This window comes from Cavia porcellus, unplaced genomic scaffold (assembly GCF_034190915.1).
Source record: "Cavia porcellus strain 051 isolate PalLab524CR breed Dunkin Hartley unplaced genomic scaffold, mCavPor4.1 scaffold_1, whole genome shotgun sequence".
Lineage (NCBI taxonomy): Eukaryota > Metazoa > Chordata > Mammalia > Rodentia > Caviidae > Cavia > Cavia porcellus.
This window is the reverse complement of record NW_026947484.1, coordinates 161902760-161928694: the sequence shown is the minus strand read 5'-3', so window position 1 is coordinate 161928694 and position 25935 is coordinate 161902760. Positions and strand designations below refer to the sequence as shown.

Here is a 25935-nt window from a genome sequence, read left to right as displayed (position 1 = left end):
ACCAAAACTGAAAACAAGTGCTTTGATTCTTTCTGCCTGAAGGAAGATGACTTTGGTCATGGTTCATACACACCATAAGGAGGAGAGGGGTCCCGTGAGGATTTGGGGTGACTTCTCACAGAACGAAGGTCAGGTTGAGCCACTGACAGTGCCACACACAAACCTGGGAGGGGGCTACAACCTGACCCTGGGACCCAGGTGGGCCTGTCCCACTCCTGTCAGCACCAGTGGACTCCCCAAACACCACCACCACCCTGAACCCCCAGTGTACATGTAGTGGCCCCCACTGAATGCCTCCACCATGTGCATAAGGAGCCTCCTGTGGGCCCGGGCTGTGCCCTCCAGTCCTCGTGGGCTCTGGCATCACAGTCACAGGGCTGAAGTGGACAGCGAGGAGATGGCCCAAGGCTGGACACCCCAAGTCATCGGGGTTGAAGGTCTGCAGCTGCGTCCTGGGGGTCCCATGTCCTTGGGGGAGAGGGGATGTATCCTGGCTGAGAGGTGAACTGGCCTCCGCCCACACTTGGGAAGCATCTGGAGCTGTACACAGGAGGCTCCCGTGGGGACCTGACCTGGACCGGGACAGTGCTCATGGGGCCTGGCCTTCACGCCTGATCCCTACTGCTTTCAGCAGAGCCGGCCCGGCATCCACACGTCCATCCCAAGGCACCAGTGGCTTATCAGCTCAAGTCACAGCACTGTTCCGCATTCCCAGACAGAGCCTTCTCTGTGCAGGGATCTGGCATTGCACCTGGAGCCTCGGTGGTACCTACCGGGGCAAACCCAGGACTTCACACTGGGCTGCATTCCACAGCCCTCCGTCTTGGCCCCAGGTCTTGCCAGGGTACTAAAGCAGCCCGACTACTTTCCATCCTCCTGTCTCAGCCTTCCAGAGTGCTGGGCTGACAGGCACACACTGCCCTGTCCGGTGTGGTCCGAGTGGGTCTCTGTGTCCAAGGGAGACAGATGTGCTCCGCAAGGCAGGCACAGCCATGGCATGCAGTCCGAACCATCTGCCTTTCGACCCTCGACCCTCGAGTCCGAGCTGAGAAGAGAATTCCCACCCACTGAGAGAGGAATGGGAAGAGGCCCCAGGAGCGGTGTGACGGATGTAGGCAACCTGTGACACCTGCTGGCCAGTCTGCGACCTGGTGCCACAGGTCCCCCAGGATCCCGCGGAACGTGCTGCCCAGGAGCTCAGTGGGGACCAGGCTGAAGACCATGAGGCCCCTGTTGAGTCCCCCGGGCCCCATGTGACCTGAGGGGGCATTGGGAAGGTCACGAACTGCCTCCAGGCAGCCGCCCTGCGGAGCGGGGCTGAGGGGGACGCCCTGACATCCTCGTCCTCCACAGCCGCTGGGAGCAGCACCAGGGCAGGTGACCCAGGGTGAGGCCGTCCCTGTGTCACTGTCCCTTAAGGGAATCCCTTGCTGAGCCCTCAGCGCAGCGCACAGGAAACCGCAGGAAAGACTGCTAAGGACCCGCTCGGCCTGGTCAGTCCCCCTCCTGCCTGCAGCGGCAGTGGCCACTAGAGGGCGCACGCCGGACAGCAGCTATCCTTGACCAGGGGTGTGGGTTTTACTGTGCCCCGCAGGTGGGGACGGAAGCATGGGCAGGGCCTCTCCACTGCAAGCGCTTGCTGAGGGGGCACAGTGGGTTCTGCAGCTCAGTACCCCGAAAGCTTTGGGTTACACTCAGCACCACAGAAAAACAAAAGCATAAAAGCTTTTAGGGAAAAAAAAAAACTGGACAGCGGATTTGGCAATCAAATCTCCAAAATGCCACAAAAAGGCACCAAAGGCACCAAAAGTTAAAACTTTAGAACTTTGGCTCCTCAAAGGATATCGACAGCGAAAAAAGGAAACTTATGGATAGGAAAAAAATGCAGATAACGTACCCGAAAAAAAGGGTCATAATCTAGACTATCTAAAGGATCTCAACAATTTTTTTAAAACCTGAACTAAAATAAGAAGGCTTTGAGTAGACACTCCTCCAAAGAGGGTGTGTAAACGGCCAGGAGGCACGGACTTTTCAGTCTTAAAAAGCTGCCAGGCATGGTGGCCCGCACTTGCAATCCTGACACTCGGGGAGGCTGAGGTAGGAAGTTTGCCAGGAGTCCAGGCCATCCTGGGCTCCATAGTGAGTTTGAGACCAGACTGAATTACATAGCAAAACCCTGTCTAAAAAAACTAAAATAAACCCTGACCTGTGCCACAGCCTGGCTGGACCTTGACAGGACACCAAGGGGGACGCCAGTCCCTAAGCAACGGATGCTGTCTGCCCAGGGAAGGGAGAAAGCGGACGCGACGCGGCGGGCTCTGCACAGGCAGGGGGCCAATGTGCTGACCGCCGCTGACCGGCTCCGTCCCACCGCCAGGAGGGCGAGCACGCGCTCACAAGCGTTTGCTCCAGTGCGTTTAGGGCCCCCTCTTGCTAGCTGGCCTCGGCGTGCCTGTCCCAGGGGCTCAGCGCCCCGCACCCCCGGCGCCCCTGGTGAGCAGGACCTGCAGGGCCAGGCCCTCGGCAAGCTGCTCCTGCAGCAGGTGGGACCAGCGTTCAGCTCCTCCCACTGCCCCGCGGCTCGGGGCGGAGCCAGCCCAGCGCATGGTCACCCCGGGTGCAGCTGCCTTGCTGGGGTGCTGGCTTCCAGCCCCCCATCCTGCAGTACTAGTATGTCTCTCTTGTTTCCTCTTTCGGCCTCACCTCGCATCCAGGCAGCTGGGAATCCTGGCCGGGTCCCCGATACTTGGCGCCGGAACAGGGAGATTCTGATTAGGCCTGAGAGGGATCCTCCACCCACTGGGCAGAAAGGAGAGGGTGCAGCCGCGAGGGGGCGCCGAGGCACGGATTGGGGCGTCCAGACAGAGGAAGGGAGCGAGCGCCTTCAGTGTAGCTTCGGAAAAGACGCTCAGCCACTGGACCTTAAAGTGCAGTGCGACAGTTTTACAGCCACGGATCTACGCGACAGTGAGGTGCTTGTTATGGTAAGTCATGCAACAGTGGGCGTGGTGATAAAAATTTTAAAAAAAGAGTGGGCGTGATGGCACAGGCCTATAACCCCAGCACTCTGAAGGCTGAGGCAAGAAGATTGTGGCGAGTTTGAGACCAGCCTGGGGTTACAAAGTGAGCCCAAGGCCAGCCTGAACTGCACAGCGAGACTGGCTCTCAAAAAGACAAAAAAAAAGTCATGCAAGACCAAGTTACTAAGACAGGGGTGAGCAGGGGGCCTGCTCCGCCTCTATGGATCTGCAAGGCAGTAAGCACCCCGGGTGCTCCCTCTGCTCCCTCCCAGGCGGCTGCCTCTGCCTGCCACGGAAGAGGCTGGACACCCCGGTCTCCTCTCCAGAAGCCACCTGGTAATCACTAAACTTTCACGGGCAGGGTTTCCCACGCAATTGACTTCTGGAACTAGAGAAAATTTAAATGTCCCAAAGTTAATATATTCAGCAAGGCTGTTAAAACACGGCCAGAAGAATATTCCTCATCTCTAACAAACTCCCTTCCCTTAGGGATTCTTCTATAAGATAGGTCTTTCTCTTTCTCTTCACTACAGCTCTTTTAACATAGAAATCCAACACTGACCTAGGTAACTCTGTATCTGAGACATTCATCTTTATAATGTCAGCAAGACATAATTCTCTAAATGATGTAATAATGAACAAAGAAAATCTTTTTTTTTTTTTTTTAGCATTTTAACCAAAAGGAGGATGTTAAGATGGAGTGACTTTAAGTGCCAGCAAACCTCGTCTGGTCACTGAGCTGTCTGAACCACGCTGATGATGCTGCCCCGAACACGGGTCCCTTCAGGAGGGGCACAAAACTGAGTTAACACCTCAAAGATGCCAGCCAGGCATGAGCGGGGCAGAGGCACAAGACTCAGCAAATAAAAACGGAGGGTGCCAAGTTCGACTCTAACACCACAGTTGTCATGAAAAAACCGAATACAGGAAAGACATTGGGCGTTGGAGGAAATCACCGCACACAGAACACGCGCGCGCACACACACACACACACACACACACACACACACACACACACACACACGGGCGCCTGGCAGCCCCAGCAGGCTGGGAAACCACTGAGCCGCCCGCTCCACCGTGTGATCTGTGGGTCTCCTCTGTGCCACAGAGATTCACAGGCATGAAGGGAAAGTGAAGAGGAAGCGCTTGGAGATGTCCAAGACCGATCAGAGCACACTGCTCTCTGTGCTCATCATGATTTTCACTGGGTCTGAGTAAAAACAGTAAATTCTACACAATTATAGCTACAGAACATGAAGGCAGCATTGAGTTGGCCTGAATAACGGCAGCCTCCACCTGCTGTGGACACATAGCCTTTGCTAAGAAATGGAAAATAAAACCCTTTAAAAACAAACAACCCCTCAAACACCTGAACGCCCTTCCTCCAGTGAGCAGGCACGGGTGCTGCATCTGTCTTGTGCATTTAGAAAGGAATTCCTACACAGGCTTCCAGGAAAAGTATTTATTTGACATCATTAACAAAAATATTTAGGCACATAATTTTCATGTTTATGTCACCTGATTTACATAACTCAACTCTTAGTACCTTTAAAAAGTAACTTGGTAAAAAGAATAAATCTGTATTGAAAAAATATCATGAAAGGCTACACAGCAATCAAGCTGGTCACCAGCATGAGAGAAGAAATGTTCATAAACAAAATAATCTCTAAAACATTTCTGTGAGACAGTAAATCTAACCAGTAGATTTCTTTTTAAAAAGGATTTTCAAACTCAACGAAGACTTAGAAAACAGAGGATGCTGCAGAGTATTTTCTCACACAAAGACCTGGCACCCCAAGAGAAAGAGCTGGCCAGCAGGTCAGAAAGTGGTGGCACACTGGCAGCTGCACTGGGACAGGAGGCCATGTGCAGCCCAGCATAAACTCTAGCCTGGAAGAGGCTTTCACCCACAGGGCGGCCCTGAGGGGCAAGCTGAGGTTTTGGCTGAATCACCACTGTGAAACGCAGGTCTTCTGAGATAGAAAATTTTTCCCTTTTTTGAAGTTTATCGCCATAATATCAAAGTAATTTTTCCTCTTAATAAACAGAAAGAGTCTCCCGCATCCCTTCTCTAGGCCCCTGGGTCCTCAGGCAGCCAGCCCCTCCAGGATGAATTAAGGGTTGGCAGCCCAACCTGTAGTGCCTGCTCAGGGCTCCCGATTCCCAGTTGGGAGCTCAGTGACTGTGACATACGCTCCAGGGCCTTGACACCTGCACAGGTGCGGGGAGCCAGGCAGGAACAGGGCTGCAGGAGGCAGGGGCATCCCCCCGACCCAACTGTGCCCCAGCTGGGCAGGGCACCTGGCAGCTGCTGACTCTGCCAGGTATGGCCAGGGTCCCAGGGCTTCACTGGGGATCTGCCAGCACCGTCCTGCCCCTTCCCAACGATGACAGTGACAGCAGCTTGCCAACGTGCACTCCTGGGACCTGTGTGCAAGCCGTTGCTCACAAGGGACTGGTTCCTCAGCTAGAAGCAGCCCTATGGCCACTCCACCTGTCTGGACACCTGCAGGTTGGCCAGAGGACCCCACCTTCACAGCTACCGTCCATGTGACAGAAGTGTCCTCTACCTCTGTCCACCCAGCGAGAATGCTGCCCGGCACAGCTCAGCACATGCACTCCTGGTAGCCAGGGCTACGGGTTGCCGGCCTGGGGGAGCTCCAGAAGTGCGCGGCCACCTATGGCCTTGGACAGCAGGACGCAGAATAGAGGCCAAAATCAGCCAAGCCCTGACCACGTGTGATGTCCCACTATCAGGGAGCAGACCTGGGGGAGCCACTCTGGAGCCTAGCCCTCTGGTCCGGGCTGAGTCAACACTGGAGAGAACTCTCCTAAGGGCTCCCAGAAGGTCCCCAACCAGGTGGCAGCACAGTGCAGGTCGGGGGCCAGCAGGGGGCCCCAGAGAGCTCCTAGGATTATGCCCCAGCCACATCCATCTGGGCAGATGCGCATTTGTGGGCTCCGCATCCTCTGTTGTTGGTGAAACAGAGATGGGTAACCCCTGAGGTCCAGGACCCCTGAGGTCCCAGTCCTCCCCACACCCCACCCTCCTCTGCAGTGATGCAGGACAGAGGAAGGACTCCAGGCTGCACACCACAAAAGTGGTCAGGACACTCCTCTACCTGGGCCACAGTCACAGCTACCTCCAAGGGGGACAGAAGCTGCAGGCCTAGCCAGGGAGCGAGAGCCCAGGGCTGCTGCAGGTCCACAGTACAGAGGGCAGGGCCTGGGGGACACGGCCCCAGAGGAAGAATAAACCTCCATGACACACACCACCAGCACGCTGGTCACTCAGGCACAAGTTCTGCAAAGAGTGACCACGTAGGGACATGGGCGGGAAGGGCTAGGGCTGGGGCCTAGCCTCCACCCACTCCCCCAGCCCAGGTGACCTCAGCAGGCGACACAGAGCTGCCGCCCTCAGCCGGGCAGTGGTGATACCGTGGAGACACAGGACGCAGACCCCAGCCAGGACAGGCAGCTCCGGGGCAGGGAGAGGTGAGACAAGTGCCATAGCGAGGCCGGGTGGGGACGCTGGAGGGCACGCCATGGGGCAGCACGCTCCAAACCGGGTCTCACTCTCAGGACAGAAGAATAAATTAAAAAGCCCAGAACGTTTTCCAGTCTGCTATAAATTAACCGCAATGACGACTCTTAAGTAAGAATCACAAGCTTCTCCCATGAAGTCTTCGAAGGCAGCAATGGCTCCTGGGATCGATTGTCCAGCGCACGAGCCCACCAGTCACACAGCCCCCTTGCCCCTGACATCCATCTTGCCGCTGGCCTCCACCTGCTTGCTGAGCTGCTCCTCGGCGAAGGTGATGTAGGAGTACACCAGACTACCGGCGATGCTGCGTGTAACAGGGCAGTGTTGAGGGCCACACGTACACACACCTTGTCACCCCACCTGGACCTGTACACACGTGCATGAGGCTGGGGACCTCCTTCCCACGGCCGCCCTGTGCCAGCCCTGGGGAGAGGGTGGGAAGGGACCCTGACTGCAGCCGCCCGTCCGCTCGGCTCCGGGAGCTTTGGGCCTCAGAGCCCAGCCAGCGCAGCCCTCACTGAGCTGCTAAGCGCTGCACACATGTAGCCTGCTCCCGGCCAGGGACATCTTCAAACCCAGGCTGTCTCCTCCTCCTACATTGGTGGCTGGGCCTGGGTTAACCGGACACATTGGACAGGTGACCCGTGACCTGTACCAGCCATGGGCTGCTACACAGCTGAATCCACTTTTCCGGGCTTGGTCCCACCAGAGACTGCAGACCCTGGCGGCTGCCTGAACCCTCTCCTGGGCACAGGGTGGCCCCGCTGTGCCAAGGTGATGGAATCAGCCATGCCTCCATCTGTGGAGGAGCCTGGGCCAGAGTGAAGCCACGCAGCAGGATGGCTCCGAGACAGCTGGGACAGCAAACACCTGCATCGCTTAGCAGCGCCACCAAGGCCCACAGCCTCTCCCATCCAGCACTGGGCACTGAGCACCGAGAAGGAGCCCGGCAGGGCAGGCAAGTCTTCTCTCTGCTCCTCTCAAGCATCCACTAAAAACACAGCTGCCTCCATCACAGAGCCCATGTGCCTAGGAGCTCTGGTCACAGCCAGGGTGAATCTGGAAAGCACCCCAAGTGCCAAACCCCACACAACACTTGGTGCTCGCACAGCCCCTGAAGGGGTGCCAACTCTGGGCTGAGTAGCTGGAAGGCGGGGGCCCCAGCAAGAGGACAGGGCTGCTGGGGGTGGGCTCAGAGGAAATTTTAGGCATACACACTCAGCTTCCATCAGCCAGCATTTCGGGGGCTGGCGCACAGCCGTGTCTAACATGGGCTGAAAGTCTGGCCCCACTGAGAGCCTGGCACTTTTCAGCATTTCATTTCAAACCATGAAATTCAAATTGCTAGAAATGAGAGATCTGTACAGTCCAGTCACCCTGCCTTCAGGGACACCATTGACCCTAGGGACAGGGCTGAGATGGAGCTGACAGCCTCCACCCAGACCCCATGGAACAGAGCTCCCACTTCCGGGAGAGTTCCCCAGTACTGCACACCGCGGGACTATCCTCTCCCTTTCTCAGGAAGTGCCCTGCTAGTGCCTGACCTCGTTGGGACACTGGGCAGCAGCGTTACAGTCAGTTACCTGATGTTTAAACCGATGAAGTTCATCCACGTGAAGATGTAGTCTCCACCGAAGACCATCCCAATGTACGTCACTAATATATTCTAAAAGAACAATGGCACAACAGTGTTATCCAGGTTTAGCTGGGTGTTTAAAAAGCGCACGCAAACCCACCTGAGCTGTGACTCCAACACCTGTCCTTGAACAGAGCCCCAGTTTACAGTGGAGACCATCAGCCCTGGGCTAAGTGGGCACGGCAAGGGATCAGTGACACGGGCCTGTCCCCAGTCTGCCAACAGGATGGACTGGCCTTGGCCACCAGGTGCCCACCATGCACATCGATGCCCGCTTCCAGTTCCCACTTGGGCCTGGTGGACCTGATCTACAGTGCCCTGGCTGCCAGGAGCTCCAGCTCCATGCACTGCTAATGCAGCCCGATCTGGCTTCTAACTCCAGATGCAGGGGATCCCTCTCCATTGGGGGTATGCAGTGAACCCCAGCAGACAGGGAAAAACCATCCCCCTGCAGACACTGCCACTGCAGATGTGACTGAGATATCAGGGAGGAAGTCACAGACAGCCGCCCCCGCCCCGTGACAGGCACGGCTTTGGAGCCCAGCCCACTCTGCTAATCCACCTGAGATGCACAGGCTGTGGCCTCTATGGCACCAGGATGAGGCAGGCGACAGAGGCCAAGGCCACTGACGAACTTCCCTGCAACACCTGAGTCAGCCTGGCTCCCCAGACTGAAGATGGAGAAGCCCTGTGCTCAGAGGGGACCGTGTCACCGGACACCCACGTCAGGCACAGCTCTAAGGAGGCACCCTCTTGGCCTTGTTACAGGATGGAATGCTATGCCCCAGGCTTGTCCCAGAGGAACAGTCTTCTAAGGAGGGGGGACCCAGAGGTGGCGGGGTCGTCTCAGACTCACCTTGATGCAGCCGATGATGGTGGTAGTGAGGGCAGAGTTGTACTGCGTGCATAGCACGATGGCATACATCAGGACGAACCTGGGCGGCAGAAACACGGGTGCTCAGAGGCAGCTCCCTGACCTGCAGGCCGCTTCCCTGCCACCCTCCAGTGGCATAATGATTCTGTCATCACTGCCACCAGCCCTCCTCAAACCCACGCATCCCAGGACTTGGGCCAGGCAAACACTGGCCCAACTGTGCACCCTCCGTGGGACAATGGCCTCTGGGTCCACATGGTGGCAAGAAAAATTCTTAGGGACAGGAGAAAACCAGAAGAGACACAGGTGGGAGGCCAGAGGGACTCCCTGGGCACCAAGCACCACTGTGGCCCAGTGCTGGGCCCGTAAACACCCCCACCCTGGCCCAGGCCCAGGGAAAGAAGATGCAGGTGGAGGCAAGGGGAAGGGGGGTCTTCTTCTGTGAGGGTGGCACAGCAGAAAGAGGTCAAGCAGCCCCCCTGCAAACGCTGTCACCGCCATCCTACTAAGTAAGGTCCTTTCGCTGTGACCAGCTTTTCTCACAGGGCGACAGAGCTGTGCACAGCTGGAAGGGGACGCTGCCCTGCAAAGCCCTCTCTGCATTCCTTGGGCAGGCTGGGGTCTGTTGGGCAGGCAGTCCTAAGCCCATGCAGCCGGAGGTTGGAGGCCCGGGTCACGGAGGCGGGCACACGCAGGAATGCGCGTGGAATCCCCCAGAAACAGGGCGGACCCCAGAACGGTCTCCCTAGCCGCTTCCCTGGACGTCGAGGCTCACCCCATCACACAGGAGAGAGCGAACTGCAGCAGGAAGAGGCTGTCCGCCCAGCCTTCGAACTCCAGCGCCTGAAACACACAGGAGAATTCGCAGGTGTGAGAGCACCCCCGCAGGCCCTCAACCACAGGCCCGAGCTCCTTCCGAAATGTGCTTGGAAGCCCGTCCCATGCACACGCACGCACACACCCGCACCTGCACACTGCAAACATCGCCCACCCCCTCCACTGACGGCTACACGTGCGGGCTCCTCCTTCCCAAAACGTGCCCTCTGGGGCCCCGAGATGCTTCCCGGGGTCATGCACAGGCCTGGCTGCACGCGGTACCGCTCGCGATTTAAACTACCTGAGAGAGGAGGCACGGAGCGCGGATGAAAAGCATCCCCGCCCCCCCCGCCCCCCCCCCCCCGTGCTGCCCAGCCCCGCTCCCGTCCCGATCCCGCCCCCACCCCTGCCCCCCTCCAAGCCTCCACACCCGGGCTCCTCCTCGGGTTCCCAAGCAGAGGCTCCCCTCACTGGATCTGCCTTCACCCCATCCTGCTGCAACGCTGGGCTGCCAGGGCCTTTGCCAACTCCGTCCCCTCCCGCCTCTTACTCAGTGTGCCCATCCCGCTGGGCTCTCTGCCCAGGGAGGGGTCTCCACCCCGCCCCCCGAACCCTACCCCCACCCACCCTGACCTGAGGTGCCTGCCCTGAGCCAGCGCTGCGCCTGGCTTTCCCCACCCGCAGTGTGACCTGCACTGGCGAGCCACTGCCAGCTGTCCCGTCTCACAGACACAAGCCAACGTGCTTCTTCCTCTGTACCCGACTTCTAGGGGTCCCCACCATCGGCCCCTGTGGGTGGGCTTGCTGCTCCCCTCTGCCCCGCCCGGGTGTTGCCGGCGCAGCGGGCACTGAGCACTCCCAACCCTCAGAAGCAGCGAATGAGCCACTGGCCTCAAAGCCAGGGGCGCTTTGGAGCTGGGCGGTGGCTGGGTGGGTCCCTCCAGCGGCCTGCCCCCAACCCAGCCTGCTCTGCAAGTCCCTGGCTCCCGCCCACATGTGCTCACAGACCAGGACGCAAGGACAGGGACCACCGAACAGGTGGTCAGCCAGAGAGGACACTCGCTCAGTCCTCAGGGTTGGAGAAGGACCCGCCCCGCCCGCCTGTGCCACAAAGGTCACCCAGAGCCAGAAAACATACACCCTGTGTGTCCTAGGGTGACCGGGAAGGGCCGAAAACCCGCGCTAGAGGGGCCGGCGGAGGTGGCAGTGGCCAAAGAGCCGCTTCTGGGAGCTGGCCTGGCCGCCTCCCCAGCCCCGGAAACAAGGGTCGCTTTATTCCACGCGAGCTGGGCGCCCGCCATGAGCTCTGGCCCTTGCCCGTGGAGGACACACCCAACCTCTGCTGTCTCCCACTGGGCCTCGGCCAATGGGACACCACACTGCCTGTCTGCCTGCCGGGGCAGCCACCGCAGCCGTTTGGGAAGGGCTCCAGGGCAGCCACAGCGCCCCTGGGCCCAGCATGTGTCCTCGAAGCTCTTCAGGCACAGCGAGCTGATGTGTGTGTAACACACAGGCTCTTTCTGTTGGTGCTGAACGGTTGAGAAAGTACATGATTTAAAAACTCAATGCTAAACATACTGGTTCTTTGGCTCCTAGGAAACCCAGGCCCAGGGAAAGTTTTTTGCAAAGGCAATGAAAAAGTGCTTGCGTGCCACACACACACACACACACACACACACACACACACACACACGTGCACGCGCTCTGCCAGACCTGCCCTGGCACCTCGGGAAGAACCCAGCGGTTTGGGCTCGCCCTGGAGGCTGAAGGCAGCTTCCCTCCCGCTGGCCCTGAAAGCTAGAAGAGCCAGGCCCCCTCTGCAAGTCACCCCACGGCCCTCCGCCAGGCTCCAGCCCCAGCAAAGGCTCTCAACCAGGCCAAGGCTGCGACTATGAACAGTGAACAGCCTTGTTGCCTCAGTGCCCCACTACTATGATTTGGGGTTCACTGTGGGGCACTGATGTCTTAAAGAAAAACTATCATTTTATAAAGTATAACTGCAAACACTTTTAGATGGTTCTACACAAGAAGCCACAGAGAAGTGAGAGCAGTTAGCAAGGTCCCCCTCTGTTGTACACACATACAAAATCTCGGGGGACTGTATTACTGTCATGTGCGCTTCCAGTTTCTGCAGTAAACATATGTTTTCATGTTACCCAAGAGTACGGCCCACGTGCTCCTCACATGTGATAGTGTACTCAACCATGTACCCTGGCATGATCCTCCTGCCTCAGCCTCCTAGGTGCCCAGCCCTGGAACATATCCCTTTCTCTCCCCCTTGGTATTCCTTGGTGACTTTGTCTTGGGAATACCGAGCCCCTCCCTTGGATTTGGGACCCGCTCTGCCCACAGGGCGAATTTATACCAGCTGAGAAAGGAGAAAGGAGATCCCATACCCTCAGAGTCCTCGCAAGGCTCCACATCCACACAGCAGCTCCTGGACCCACTAAACAGCGTGCCTTCATCAGCTTTTCCCCTTAGAATAGCAGCCAAGAAAAAAAGCAGTCGTGTCCCAAATGTGAGAACCCAGAGGGCAAAGGCACAGGGAGGGACAGGAGAGGCTGGAGAGGGTCACGCACGCTAGCCTGGGAGGATATGGCCAGGGGCAGGGAGGCTCACGCATCAGCCTGGGGACCAGTGTTTCAGAAGCCCATGGCCCAAGCATGCACACACATCTGTACATGCCCGCGCACACACACGCACGCATGTGCAGCCGCACAGACCAAACCCCACGCGACTGCAGGGCACACGTGCCATTGGGGAGCCTGACCTGGGGGCGCTCCAGGCCCTGCACCCGTCCCCAAGCTAGCACTCGAATGTGGTGGGGTTGAATCGCCCAGCGGGAGGCGCGAATCCCGGTGAGCCTGCTGGTGAGCCTCTGGATCCCACAGGGTCTCCCTAACCTGAGTCTTGCTGCATTTTGAGCACTCTGCGACCTGGCTAAGCAGTGGTCTCACATTCACTCATAGAACTGACAGTGAGTGCAGCAGGGGAACAGCCCAGAAACACTCAGCAGGACACCTGTGGCAGCTTCTCTCCTACACACAGGGAGGTGGGAACCTCTCACGGCCCAGGGGTCAAATCCTCTTCATATGCCAGCAGGTGGCTCTGTCGCTGGTGAGGCCCACATTTATCTGCAGGCGAATCTCCTTGGAACACTCTCACTCCATCGGAATGAGATGGCACGGGGACCTCATTTCATTATCGCCCCCGGCACACCCCCAAAACCTCAACCACTGCTCTCTGCTTGGCTGGCAGTCAGGGACAAAACCCCCCACTGCTCCTCTTTCTTAGCACCTGAGTCCGCATTGAGTTACAGTGAGCAGTGAGCAGCGCAATGGGCCCGGCCTTGAGATGCTGCGAGGGAGAGCGTGCCAAGGACAGTGCCTATAACCCTGGCACTAAGAGGCGGAGGCAGGAGGATCCATGAGAGTTCAAGGCCAGCCTGGACTGCATAACAGGACCTCACCTCAAAAAATCAAAAAAGCAACAGAGCACTGCTAGAAAGCCAGCTGCCCACCTGTACCCACAGATGTTCACTAAGCAGCATGGTAATTAGTAATCGAGGGTGAGAAGGAACAAGTTTTTCCACGGAAACCCAGCTTGGATGGGACAGGAGGGACACACAGTGAGTCAGCACCTAGGGTTATTTCTTGGTTCCAGGTCGGAAACATTTCCAGAGCTGACATTCTCCAACACCATTACTCTCCTAAAATAAACCTCTCTTGGCCTCTGCTTGGCACTGTCACTGGAAAACCAAGAGACTATTCAAATTCCACTCTTCCGCCTCACCACGGAAGAAAATCAGAGGGAGAGGAAAAGCTAATCTAACCCCAGCCAGGCAGCAAAGCACTCTTTGCGCTACCCCAGGAGCTCAGACACTGCGCCTCTCACTCCAGAGGGGGTCAGCACACTTGCGACCACGCGCAGGTCACCCCAGATTTCCACCCCGCCCACATCACTCTAGAATGAACAAATGTTACTGTCAACACCTCGGCTTTGGGAGGCACAGGGAGGCACTATGATTTTATTCCTATGGTTTTATTCCTCCGCTCAGCCAAGCTCTCAAGACACCCAACCATCTCGACCCATCCCATCTCCTCCACTGCAGAATGCCCAGGCTAGGACCCTGAAGCCGCTCTCCTCCCCAGGGGGCGGTGATTTTCTGCCACTTTCCTTCCCTGCAGGAAGTGCCGCAGCAGAGCCCAAGGGAAAGAAGGAACCGGCAAGACCAGGCCTCCAGAGGGGCTCGGGTTTGAGCCCTGACTCCGGCTCTGGCTTGGCAGACTGCGTAGTATGTCTGAACCTCCACTTCCACCCAGCAGAACAGGCGGAGCTCAAGAGCTCTTCCAAGGCCTCCATGATCTACACACACAAAGCCACAACGCAAGGCACGGGGCAGCGAAGCCAGCTTCCCGCCCGCCCCTCGCGCAGCTGGTGAGAGCAGGAATGCTTCCAGCCATAGCACCTGCCGAATCCTGCACGGGGCTGTTTTTTAGGCCTCCTGGTGGCCAGGGCACCGTCCTCTCTGCACTACCGGGAGTCTTCAGGGTGACCTAGGCCTGTGCCTTCAGAGAAAGAGGTGGCGGGGGAAAGCTCCCCGAGTTGCTGGCCTCTGGTCTCTGTTGCAGGAACAGTGTTTAAGGCTATGTCCATAGCTCCAAAGGTCTGGGACAATCATCACTGTCAAACCAGTAAATAAGCAACTTCTTCATTTCACAACAGCTACAAACCAGGGGATTCAGAAGGGAATCTGAAAGAGAAATCCACAGTAGAACTCTGGGCTCCACTTGTTCCCAAAATGTAGTGAATTCTAACAACGTGGCATCTAATTTTAGGAATATGGAGGAAAATTCTTTGGGATTTACTTTGCCCTTCTATTAAATTATGCAACTGCAGAAAACCGGTAAACTACTGTATTAGCTGTTACTTACACGGTCAAAGACACTCAGAGTACTAAGTATCTCTTCAAGAAAATAAACAAATTGGGAGGGTTTAGGGGGGCAGCCTCGATGGATGGCCAGGCTGGCCTTGTGGGATCAGCCTCCTGCCTCAGCCTCCCAAATGCTAGGACTACAGGTGTGTACCACCACACCTGGCTTCCAAACTGGGATTTAAACCAGGACGACAGCTGCCAGGAACAGAATTCTCATGATGCCTAGCACTTTGTTAAGGTTTAAAAATTTCACTACTGTAGCATTTTATTTCTCAAGGGTACTTCGTTACCATTCCTGTTTTCTACTTTAGCAGAAAAAGCAGCTAATTAGGACAGACACACTCTTCTGACGCTGATAGGGTCATTCTGACACATGGCATGCTCCAAGACGGGGCAGCGTGACACATGCAAGCCCGAGAGAAGATTCTCGGTCTGCACCCTTTGATCCACACATTTCTGGTCAGCAACACCCCCGTCCTCTGGTCACACAGGAGCTCGAGCCCTCGGCAGTCATCAGCAGGCACCCGCAGGGCCTACCTTTTGTGCATCTCCTGTGAAGTACACGATGGCCAGGGTGGGCAGGATCATGAAGAGCGCGTTATAATAGAGCAGGCCGTATTTCCCCAGCTCCTGGAACACAGACAGTCAGGTCAGGTATCTCACCTGGTTCCGGCAGCCAGGCCTGCCCAGCCCTGCAGTTGTTCCTAAATCTCACGCAGCTTTATTCGGCATGGTTTTTATTTTCCTTTTTGTTTTGCAAGCTAAAACTGCTCTAACTGCAACAGCTGTATATATGCCTGAGAACTGGCACTCTGCCCTCCACCTGGGACTCGGCTCTCGGGTCAGGATGACAAGCGGCCCTGAAATGATCGCAATGAACTTGGGTCATAAAAGCACCCCAGGGTGGCGGCACTGGCTCAGACATAAACCATTCATGTCCAGTGGGAGGAAAAGGCGTCCAGCACTGGGGTGGCAGCAGGGGACAGGCCACAAGGAGCCGAGACATCCTGGCAGGCGGGCGCAGGCTGACCCGGCAGAGGTGTCTGCATGTCACACTGAACTCCTGAATGCTTCTCTCCAGGCCTGGCTGGGAAATGCCTGAAGGCCTTGGGGTCCACCCCAGGTGCAATGCTCTTCCGAGGTACCTTGTTCTCCGTACTTCTCTTCTGGTCTGCCTGTCTCTCATTGCTAGCTGACCTTTTACACTGCTGGTGAACCTCAGCCTCTCAACAGAATTTTGGCATCTTGGTGGCTTTGTAACCTATGAACTAGGAAAGGCCGGGAAGTAAAACAGGTGTGATGGCAAACACCTGTGATCCCAGCCCTCGGGAGGCTGAGGCAGGAGGATCACTGCAGGTCCAGGCCAGCCTGGGCTACAGCTGGTTCAAGGCCAGTCTGGATTACACAGTGAGACCTTACCTCAAAATCTAAAAAAAATATGAATCCTGAGTAATTTCTAAGTGAAGAACCAAAGGGCTCTAAGGAGTGAAATCCTCTGAAACCTTTTATTCTTTTTCCAGACTCTGTTGTCCAAAATAATAGCCAACATCCACATGGAGCTACTTAGAAATAGTTACTGAGGACCCTCATCTGGTCCTCAGTTCACCAATCACTGTGTAAGTGCTGACTAGCTGTGTGTTTCCTGCCATTCAGGATAGGAAGCAGAGGTATCGTGAGGCCCACCTGCATGCAATCTGCCACTGGATAATATTTTTTAAAAACTGTTTTAAAATGTTTATATTTTTTTGTCTTTTTGAACCAGGTCTCACTCTGCAGTTTCAGGCTGGCCTTGAACTCACTTTATAGCCTAGGCTATAAAGATCCTCCTCCCTCAGCCTCCTGAGTGCTGGGATTACAAGCGTGCACCATCACACCTGGCCCACTGGACAATACTGTTTCAGATAGCTACAGCTGCTGAGAATGAGACGTTATTGCAAGTGTCCACGTTCCAGAGCAGCAAACAGGCTAAGGAACAAAACTGAGCAAGACCAAATCTCCAGCTGCTCTCTTTTATTTAAAAAAAGGTAAAAATGAAATTATCACAGGGTCATCAAGGCCAAGTAATCAGAGGCCAATATAAAAGTTGAGTTCAGGGGCTGGGGATACAGCTCAGCAGCATAAGCTCCTGCCTGGCAAGCGCAGGGTCCTGAATTCGACTGCCAGCACGAAAAAAAAAAGTTGTGTTAAAGAAAAAGTATGAGAAACAAATCTGCACTGCCTAGTTTTTCAAGAATATTTCAAAAACACTCTTCTGAGGAGAGCCAAACAGTCTCAACTAGTTTTCAGCAGGAGACAAAGCCCTGGCTGAGGGGACATGAGCTGGGGGCTGTCCCCGGAGTCCACAGGGCTTCTGTATTTATCCATCATCCGAGGACCAGCAAAGGACCTGCCGTGCAGAACACTGCACACAGCATGGAATTGTCAGACCATGCAGAGCAGGACGAGAGGAAAGGCCAAGGGAGATAAAACCAGTGGTTAGGAGCTTGGGCATCGAGATAACAATGTATCAGCCACCCAGGAAAAGCTACAGTGACCCCTGAGATAAGCAGTGCCTGCATGTCCAAGGACTGAGCCCCATCCTTCACCCACCGAGCCCCATACTCAAGCCGAGCTCTAGGAACACCTTCGCTTAGGAAAGAGCCTCAGCGTTCTGATGGTCTGGCCCGACCCAGACAGAAGGTGTGATGCATGGGCATGAAAAGCGTAGAGGACAAACAAAACTGCTTTGAAAAGCCTTCCTGTTAAGCCACACTGGTACTACAAGCTGTAACCCAGCACTCAGCATGCTCAGGCAGGAGGGTCACAGGCCAAGCCAGCCCCACCAGGTGGCTCAGCCACTTAGTGAAGCCCTGGCTCAAAGTAAGAAGACAGGGCTGGGGAGGCAGCCAGGGTTCAGTACCCAGTACTACCAGCTGATGGATCAGCACAAGTGTCTTTTTTCCCACAGCTCCCGATGCCTGGCATCCAAGTCCCCAGCACGCATACACCTAATGAAAAGCCCCAGACTGCTACCTACTTTGGAGTCCAGTTTCTGTTTTACATATGCACCGTTTGCTGCTGTCAGGACATCATTGATCAGAATAAAAATGTATCCTTCCAGATCAAAGGCCAGGTCTGAGCTGCAAAATACAAGCAGTGTGTTGAGAACAATCTAAGTGGAGAGGAGAGAACCTGCGTTTCATTTCCCAGCTCCAAGCTACAGGAGCACATTCTTATCCAGTCCCAGACACTGGGCGTTTAGCAACCACCAGATTTCTTCACCCCGGCCACGATGCTGACTTCCTGCTCCGTAACAGATTCTTGAGAAACGAGGCGCCCTAACCCTTACAGGCATCACCAGAGCCCACTGGCCATGTCAGCAGGGCATAGCACCTAGGCAGAATAGCAGCTGCTGGCTGAGCACAGGGAGATCGGGCAGAAGGGAAAAGAAGTCAGGAAGGAGGGGCCGACATGTGCATGCGAGAGGACAGCGTGCCTCCCCTCAGGTCAGCACCCCAGCCACGACACCCCCGGCACACCCCATACTGGGCCGCCCCTCCCAGAGCAGTGGCCCCAAAGCAGCTTGAAAGCAACCTCAGTGCCTCCCTTCTGCAGGCCAGGCCCTGTCCAGAGACCTCGCTGCCTGACACCATCGGACCCGACTCAGAGGCCAAGGGTGCCTCCAAGAGAAAGGCAGGGCCCTGTGGGCAGGTAACCACATTCTGGAAACTAAAGACCCCACCTTCTTCCATTTATTTTTTGTCTTTTTGAGGCAGGGTCTCACTATGCAGGTCAGGTTGGACTTAAGCTCACTTTGTAGCCCAGGCTGGTGTCAAATTTGCAATGATCCTCCTGCCTCGGCCTCCTGAGTGCTGGGATGACAGGTGTGTGCCACCACAACTGGCTTATTTATTTTTTAGTAAGAAATTTCACTTGTAGGTTTTAAGGTAAAACAATTTGACTTCTCTTTCCCTCACTTGCACCACAGGGATAGAGCTGGGCCAAGAGGCACCCCGAAACCTTCAGATGGAAAATGTGTGCGGCAGAATCCTCAGCCCCCACCATCCCACCCTCGAGCCCCAGGAGGAGTGAAGTGTCAGAGGCAGCTTCTAGGATGGACCAGAGGATGGAGCCCCAGAAACCTGCCTGCCTTTCCACACGGCACATGTTACTGTACACCCCTGGAGTGTAGCATGGTAGTGTGAATGGGCATGCAGTGCTAAGTTGGGGTAACCAGCCCTCCTCCCCCTAAACACAATCACCACTGTGCTTCCTCCACATAGCTTTAAAAGAAAACTTGGGAAAAGCACAACAGCGTTAGGAACAGAGTGCCAGCATTTTCATCTCTATACCATGAGGAAGGCCAAATAGAGCAGCAATGACACTCCATCCCTTATCCCCATGGTCCCTCATCCTGCTGTCACTCACCCCCCCCCATCACTCACCCTGCCGTCACTCATCCCCGCTGTCACTCACCCCGCCGTCACTCATCCTGCTGTCATTCATCCTGCTGTCATTCATCCTGCGGTCACTCATCCCGCTGTCATTCATCCCGCTGTCCCTCACCTTGCTGTCACTCATCCCGCCATCACTCACCCCCGCTGTCACTCATCCCGCCGTCTCTCATCCCGCTGTCACTCACCCCACTGTCACTCACCCCGCTGTCACTCATCCTGCTGTTGTTCATTCCTCATTCTGCCCAGCAAATAGTGCACAGACGCTGCTGGAGGGCATGCACAGCAGAAGTACATGCAGAGCAGAAGGGAGCCACAGCTGATAACCAAACACACTGAGTTGAGACAGACAGACAGACTCTAGTCCCGGCTGCTCGATCAGCCCGGTGACCCCGGGCACATCATACAACTTACGTTTTAGCCTCAACTATAAGACAGCAAAGTGGCACCTGGATCCCCCAGAGCTGTGTGAGAAGCACACAGCCACCACACACACAGCCTGGAACTTACTACCCAGAAGACAGTGACAGGTCCAGAACAGGCAGTTAACCTCACTGAGCCTCCACCCCTGCTCTGTCAGCCTGCATCACAGAAGAGCCAGGAAGACTCAAACTTTCAGAGTCTCCTGAATGCCTTTCAAACCTAAGCATGCAGTGATCACAGCACGGCTGTAGAAACACAGAGGAGGACAGAGGGAACAAGGACTCAAGCGTGAGAGGGGGCGCAAGAGGACCAAGCATAAGATCTTACTTAGGCTACAAACAATTGTTCTTACTGACAACGGATCATTTATGATAATTATTCATGATTATTTTTATGTGCTGTCTGTAGGCCCGCATCTTACCTGGCAGCTACAAAGGCGCCAAAAATCATTGCAAACACAGTCATTTTAACACCCCAAGAAAAGGTCTTCCTACAAAACAATTAAAAATGTATGTGTAAGACTTATTCATATACCTATTTTACAATAGGCTTTTTAAAAAGTGGCATTTTTTTCACAAAATATACGAACACTGTATCTTAAACATTTCTCAAGGATCTAGCTTTTTCAAGCCTCACCACCATGCAGTAAAAAACTCATCGTTACACAAATGATCATTTGCATGTTTTCTTCCTGGTATTTATTATCATTAGCAAGTTGGAAGTTGTAGGGTTCAGAGTTTCTTTAGGTTTCTATCCCACACGTGGGTGGAAAGCAGCCAAGACAGGACGAGGACACGGTTTACCTGCACCGGGTCTCCGACCCTTCTCCCCAGGGATCATAACAGACCCTGGCCTCTAGAGGTTTCCAGCACAGCCCAGTCCGAGGACACCTCCCTGCACACTGCCAGGTCCGCAGTGGGAGAGGGGGCCACTGTGTCTCCCCACGGGTCAGAGGGCAAGGGACATGGGGCTCGCCTCTGGAGTCTGCTTCTAAGGGTTTAAAGAGCAGGAATGTCAAAAATGGGCTCACTTGAGTAAAACCCCTTCCGCCAGCATGGTGAAGAGGATGGAGAACCTTCGCAGCACAGTGAACATCGGCAGGCTGCAGAGACAAGGAGAGCAGTTAGAGGAAGCCCAGCCCTGTCTGCTTCACACAGAGCTCTTCCAATCCGGCAGCTCAAGACAGTGCGAACCTCTCCCTTCCAGCATGGAAACTCCATGCTACTGAGCCCTCTCTCTAAAACAGTTCTGACTTAAAAACTTTCAAACAGCTGCTGTTAAAAATCTACTAAAAGTGAGAGACGTGGCCTGAACTATAGACAGCAGTAACACAGAGTAGCAACAGGCTGTGGCTTCGGCTGCGAACTGCACACCCTGGGTGGGCAGAAGCTCCATGGCCTCAGGAGAACAGGACTCCTCCCCACCCTGGCCCACGCCCGCCACTCAGAAAATCTCCAGGAACAGCTCCGCTGGCACACCCCCGCTGGCCCTCTCAGTAGCAGCTTTTTCTAAATTCCTAGAGCGCTCTACTTGCTCTAACCATGCATCCAGCTTCCTGCATCCCCTTATTTCTAAAAGCATCTTATCTCATTCCAAAGTGCCTTCCACTTAGCTGGCACTAGAAGGTAGGGTGTGGATGGATGGTGAAATGGACGGACAGATGGATGGACGGGTGGATGAATGGACAGCAATGGTAAGAAAGGCAGACTCCACAAGCAGTGCAGGGGAGGCCTGCACTTCTTTCCGGGTGCGGGGAGGTGGCCCAAGGGGCCCCACATACTGAATGTGACTTCTGGGGACTCTCCACCAGATGCTTCGACACCATCAGTTTCTCGGTTTAGAAAGAGGATGGAAAACACTATCCGGCTGAGGCTTTGCCATCACCCCATGTACACCTCGGGCACTGGGCTCCATTACACTGTGTCCCTCCAGCCTGGCTGGAGCAGCACACACACAGCGCCTCCCGCAAGGGAAGGAGCACAGTCCGGGGCAGCAGCGGAGGACAGGGTGGGGCAGAGCTGCTAGGGCAGACAGTCTCGGCTCACCAGTCTAGAAGAGCCACTAGGGTGAGACCTTCACTGGTACCATGGTTCCTGGTGATTCTGACTACTTCACATTGGAAGAAAAACTAAAAAAAAGAAAAACATAGCCCAGCACTTGGGAGGCTGAGGCAGGAAGATTAATCACTGCAAGTTTGAGACCAGCCTGGGCTACAAAGTGAGCTCAAGGCCAGCTTGGATGCATAGTGAGACCCTGTCTCAAAAGGAAAAACAAAAAACAAAAACAAAATACCGAGAACTGTCGTTCTCATGTCCATCCTGTGAATGGGTTGTGGGGACTCTGCCTCAGCTAAAGTATTTATGATTCATACTAAAAAACTGAAATCCCAAAGCTATCCTACCTCTCACTACTGCAGGGCTGGTAAAATAATGAAAATCTCTTATCAAGCATTAGGCAACATTTTAAGACTTCCCACATCAAAGTGAGGGGGAAAAAACAAACCAAAAGATTATTCCTTCTCTTCAAAACAGCTTAACCTAAAACCTCTGAAGCAATCTTCATTACACAGCGTTTAACTGAATTTTTCTGCTCATTTTGTTTTTTCCCAAGTCAGTAACAATGCATTCACAGCTGACATTTACTAAAGTACAACTTTAAGAGCAACATTCTATTAACCTCAGGAGTAAAATAAAGTTATCCATACTTCAGTCTCTTTGTGCTGAACAGTCCCGTGATTTGGTTCCCAAAATATAGGAGAGGTAGTGGAAACGTCTAGAAAATTTAAAAACAGGGATAACAAAGCTCAATAATAAAAACAGCTAAAACAAGGTCCTTGCAAACAGAAACAGTTTTGTTTATCTGATCAAATGCTTTCCATTGGAAATCAGTTCTGGTTAACAATCAGACCCCCATGGAAGCCCAAACCACATGAAATCTCCCCAGTAGGCACCACAGTGGCAGAGAGAGGGAAACAGGAGGAAGGAGAGAAACAGAAACAGGAAAATGATCAACGATGGGGCAGACCTATCATTTGCCTTAGGATGCCACTCCAAGGCACGGGCAGGGCCAAGATGGGCAGACAGGGCAGGCATGTCACCGGCCTGTGGCTGCGCATGGCTGGCAGAAGCACATTAATCAAAGAGCAGTGAGTGCTGTGGGTACTTGGCCAGGACTACTGGGGAAAGGAATGCTTCATTCCCCGCAGGGACGCATAAATTACAATAAGATTCCCAGCGATTTTCATTTCCTAGGTTTTTCTTTCTTCTTTCTTCTTGCCTTTTTGAGACAGGCTCTCAGTATGCAGTTCAAGCTGGCCCTGAGCTCACTCTGTAGCCCAGGCAGGCCTCACTCACAGTGACCCTCCTGCCTCAGCCTCCCTATAGTGCTGGGATGACAGGCGTGTGCCACCGAAACTAGCTCTGTTCCCTGAATTCTAAGGCGATGGTGCGGCTCTACATGGGCTCCACCGTCCACTGAGCGCTTCGGCCTGGGGCTGTCACGGCTGCCCCAGCACCGAGGTCTACGCACCCCGGCCCTACCTTCCGAGGTATGTTCCAGTCCAGATCGGGGAATTTCACCACCCTGAGCGCCTTGGCCGTCCACAGCACCGTCACAGTGGCCACCATCTGCGGACAGAGGACAGGGCGCTGTGCGGCTGCGGGGCGCGGGCCGGGGACCCCGCGGGGCGCGCACTCACCTGGCCGAGCCCCACGCACAGCGAGGACGGGAACCTGCGGGAAAGGGGCGCAGAGTGCAAAGCTCAGGGCGGCTCGCGGCCCGGGCGCGCTGGCAGCCTGCTGAGCACACTTCCCGGGGCCCTCGCGCCACAGCCCCGGCCCGGTCCCTTCCTACCCCGGACCCCGGACTCGACGGGCCGCCCAGGCGGAGCCCTTCTGCCTCGGCCTCCCCGGTGCCCGCTGTCTGCAGCCGGGCGTGTGACTACACTGGTGGGCGCGGCGCCTGCCAGGGGGCTCGCAGTGACCTGACGCCTCCGTGCTGTGACCCGCGCCCACCCCGCCACCCATCCACCAAGCCCGGACGCCCGAGAAAAAGCTCCCATTCCGCCAGGTCCGAGTGATGCCGCCGTCGCCGCCGTCGCCGCCGCCCTCGCGCGCGGGGGACCGAAAGTCCACGGGTGCCGCGGGCCGCGGGAAGGGTGCGCCGGTGCACCGCGCCGGCCGGACCCCGCGCCCCGCGCCCTCCGGTCCGCCGCGCCCCGGGTCCCCGCCCGCCCCGCCCGCCCCGCGCGGGACCGAAGTCCGCCGCCCGCCGCCGCCCGCCCGGCCTGCCTGTAGCTGGTGAGCACGGTCTTGTTGACCACCACGATGAGGAAGGAGCTGACGCCGTAGAAGCCGGCGGCCAGCAGCCGCAGCAGCACGGTCAGCGGCTCGGCCGGCGCCATGCCCAGCGCCTCCGCATGTCTGCGCGCCGCGGGGCCGGCGGGGGCTGCCCGGGGCGGCCGGGCCCGCTGACGTCGGAGCACTTCCGCCATGGCGGTGGGCGGCGGGCTGCGAGCTGCGGCGGGCGGCGGGCCGGGCTGCGGCGGGGCTGCGGCGGGGCTGCGGCGGGGCTGCGCGGGGGCCGAGGCCGCAGCTGAGCGTCCGAGCGTCCGCGCCGCGCAGCAGGGCCGGGTCGGGTCGGCGCACCTGGACTTCGCCCGGGCCGCGGGGCGGGGCGGGACGGGGCGGTGTGCAGAGGGCGCGGATGCACTGCGCCTGCGTGGTACCGGGCCGGAGACCCTCCTGCCTCTGCAGACGCAGGCCAGGATCGCGGCCTGCAATAGTAGATGTCTAAAGCGTTTTGCCCTGAGCACCCCTCAGATGCTCTCGCTTGCTCGCAGCAAGTGATCCCCTCATCCTCTCCACTACCCGCAGCAGTTCAGGAGCCCTCTTTCTGCAATGTCTTTAGTGGGGCTCTTGGATGTCCCAAATCGACGCTAAACGTTTCCCCAGAGGATAAATAAAGGCACAAAATAAGAGATAATGGGATGGAAGGGGACAGAGAAGAAGAAAGATGTGTGATGAACACGCACAGGCTCCCCACGATGAGTGGAGTGTTCTCTGCTGCAGACACAGACTGCCAATAGAAGAAAAAGGGATCTTTCCTGTGCCAGATCCAGTGATGAAGGTGGACGAGGACACGGCATCGTGTTTTTGACAGGAATCAGTGTAAATCTTAAATCCACGAGCTGCGATCACGAAATACAGTCAGTGTTTGCATTTTTAGTATGTATCATGGTAAAACACTGGCCAGGGGTTTAGCTCGGCGGCACAGCACCTGCCTGTGAGGTCCTGGTTCCCAGTCCCCGCTGCCCAAAAATCACTGCAGTAAAAGAGGTAGCCAAGAATGATGGGCTAAGTTGTGTGGGGTTGGGTGGGGTGAGCAGGATTAATGACAATGTGTCTGTGACTGTAATAGCTTTATTATTACTAGTTGTTCTTTGAGACAGAGTCTCGCTCTGTAGTTCAGTGTGGCCTTGAGTTCACTTTGTAGCCCAGTCTGACCTTGAACACACAGTGATCCTCCTGCCTCTGCCTCTGGAGAGCTGTTATCACAGGCATGCTTCACTATACCCAGCTAACACTTTTTAAAGTGCAGACATCCACAGTGTTTTCATCACCTCTTTCGGGCTGTGTCTAGGTGCATCTTGACTCCAGAGACCCTGTCTGTCGCATAGAGTGTTAGTATCAGATGTGACTCAACAGAAAACATTCAATAAATGTTTCATGCTGTGATTCCTCAGGCTTCTCAGGCTTTCTCAACCTAGAAAACACCCAACGGGATTTCTCTGCATACTAAGGGGGGTACTTTTAAGAAAAAGTAGCCTGATAATTAACCTGCTTGGGGATTGGTGAAAGTGTGAGTGTTTGGAGGGTAAAAGCTGAGGTTCCAACTCTAGGATTCCTTGAAGTACACCCCATCCCTGGCTGCGAGCCCTGGGGCCAGTGGATTGACCTCTAGATCCCGCATCTGCGACTTGCATGACCTAAGCTGACCCAGAGTGGTGCCATCTGCAGAACTTGGGCAAAGAAACAACTCATCTGATTAAAACAGCAAAACAGACTTTGAGTTATTTCTCTAACTGCTTGGTCTATATATTTGTATTTTTTTTCTTAGTTTTAAACCACAGTAAAAATATACCCAAAATATATACTCTCACGCTCTGTGAGCCTGTGGTTTAGCCATGTTAAGGGCATCACTCTGTGGAGCAGTGTCGCCACAAACCCTCCAGGAGGGCCCCCGTGTCTGGTTG

The 25935-nt window shown here is 55.5% G+C and overlaps 1 protein-coding gene across 1 annotated transcript; it reads right to left on the bottom strand.

Annotated features, from left to right (window-relative positions):
* Positions 1-4467: 4467 nt before the first annotated feature.
* Slc35d1 (solute carrier family 35 member D1) lies at positions 4468-24291 on the bottom strand. Its single transcript, XM_063258800.1, has 12 exons — positions 23972-24291; positions 23380-23413; positions 23222-23308; positions 22387-22454; positions 20713-20784; positions 20104-20172; positions 17843-17945; positions 15364-15456; positions 9850-9917; positions 9057-9135; positions 8148-8230; positions 4468-6868 (listed from the first exon to the last, which is right to left on the bottom strand). The coding sequence occupies exons 1-12, from the start codon at positions 24172-24174 to the stop codon at positions 6760-6762; spliced, it is 1068 nt and encodes a 355-aa protein (XP_063114870.1). The 5' UTR covers positions 24175-24291; the 3' UTR covers positions 4468-6759.
* Positions 24292-25935: the final 1644 nt, after the last annotated feature.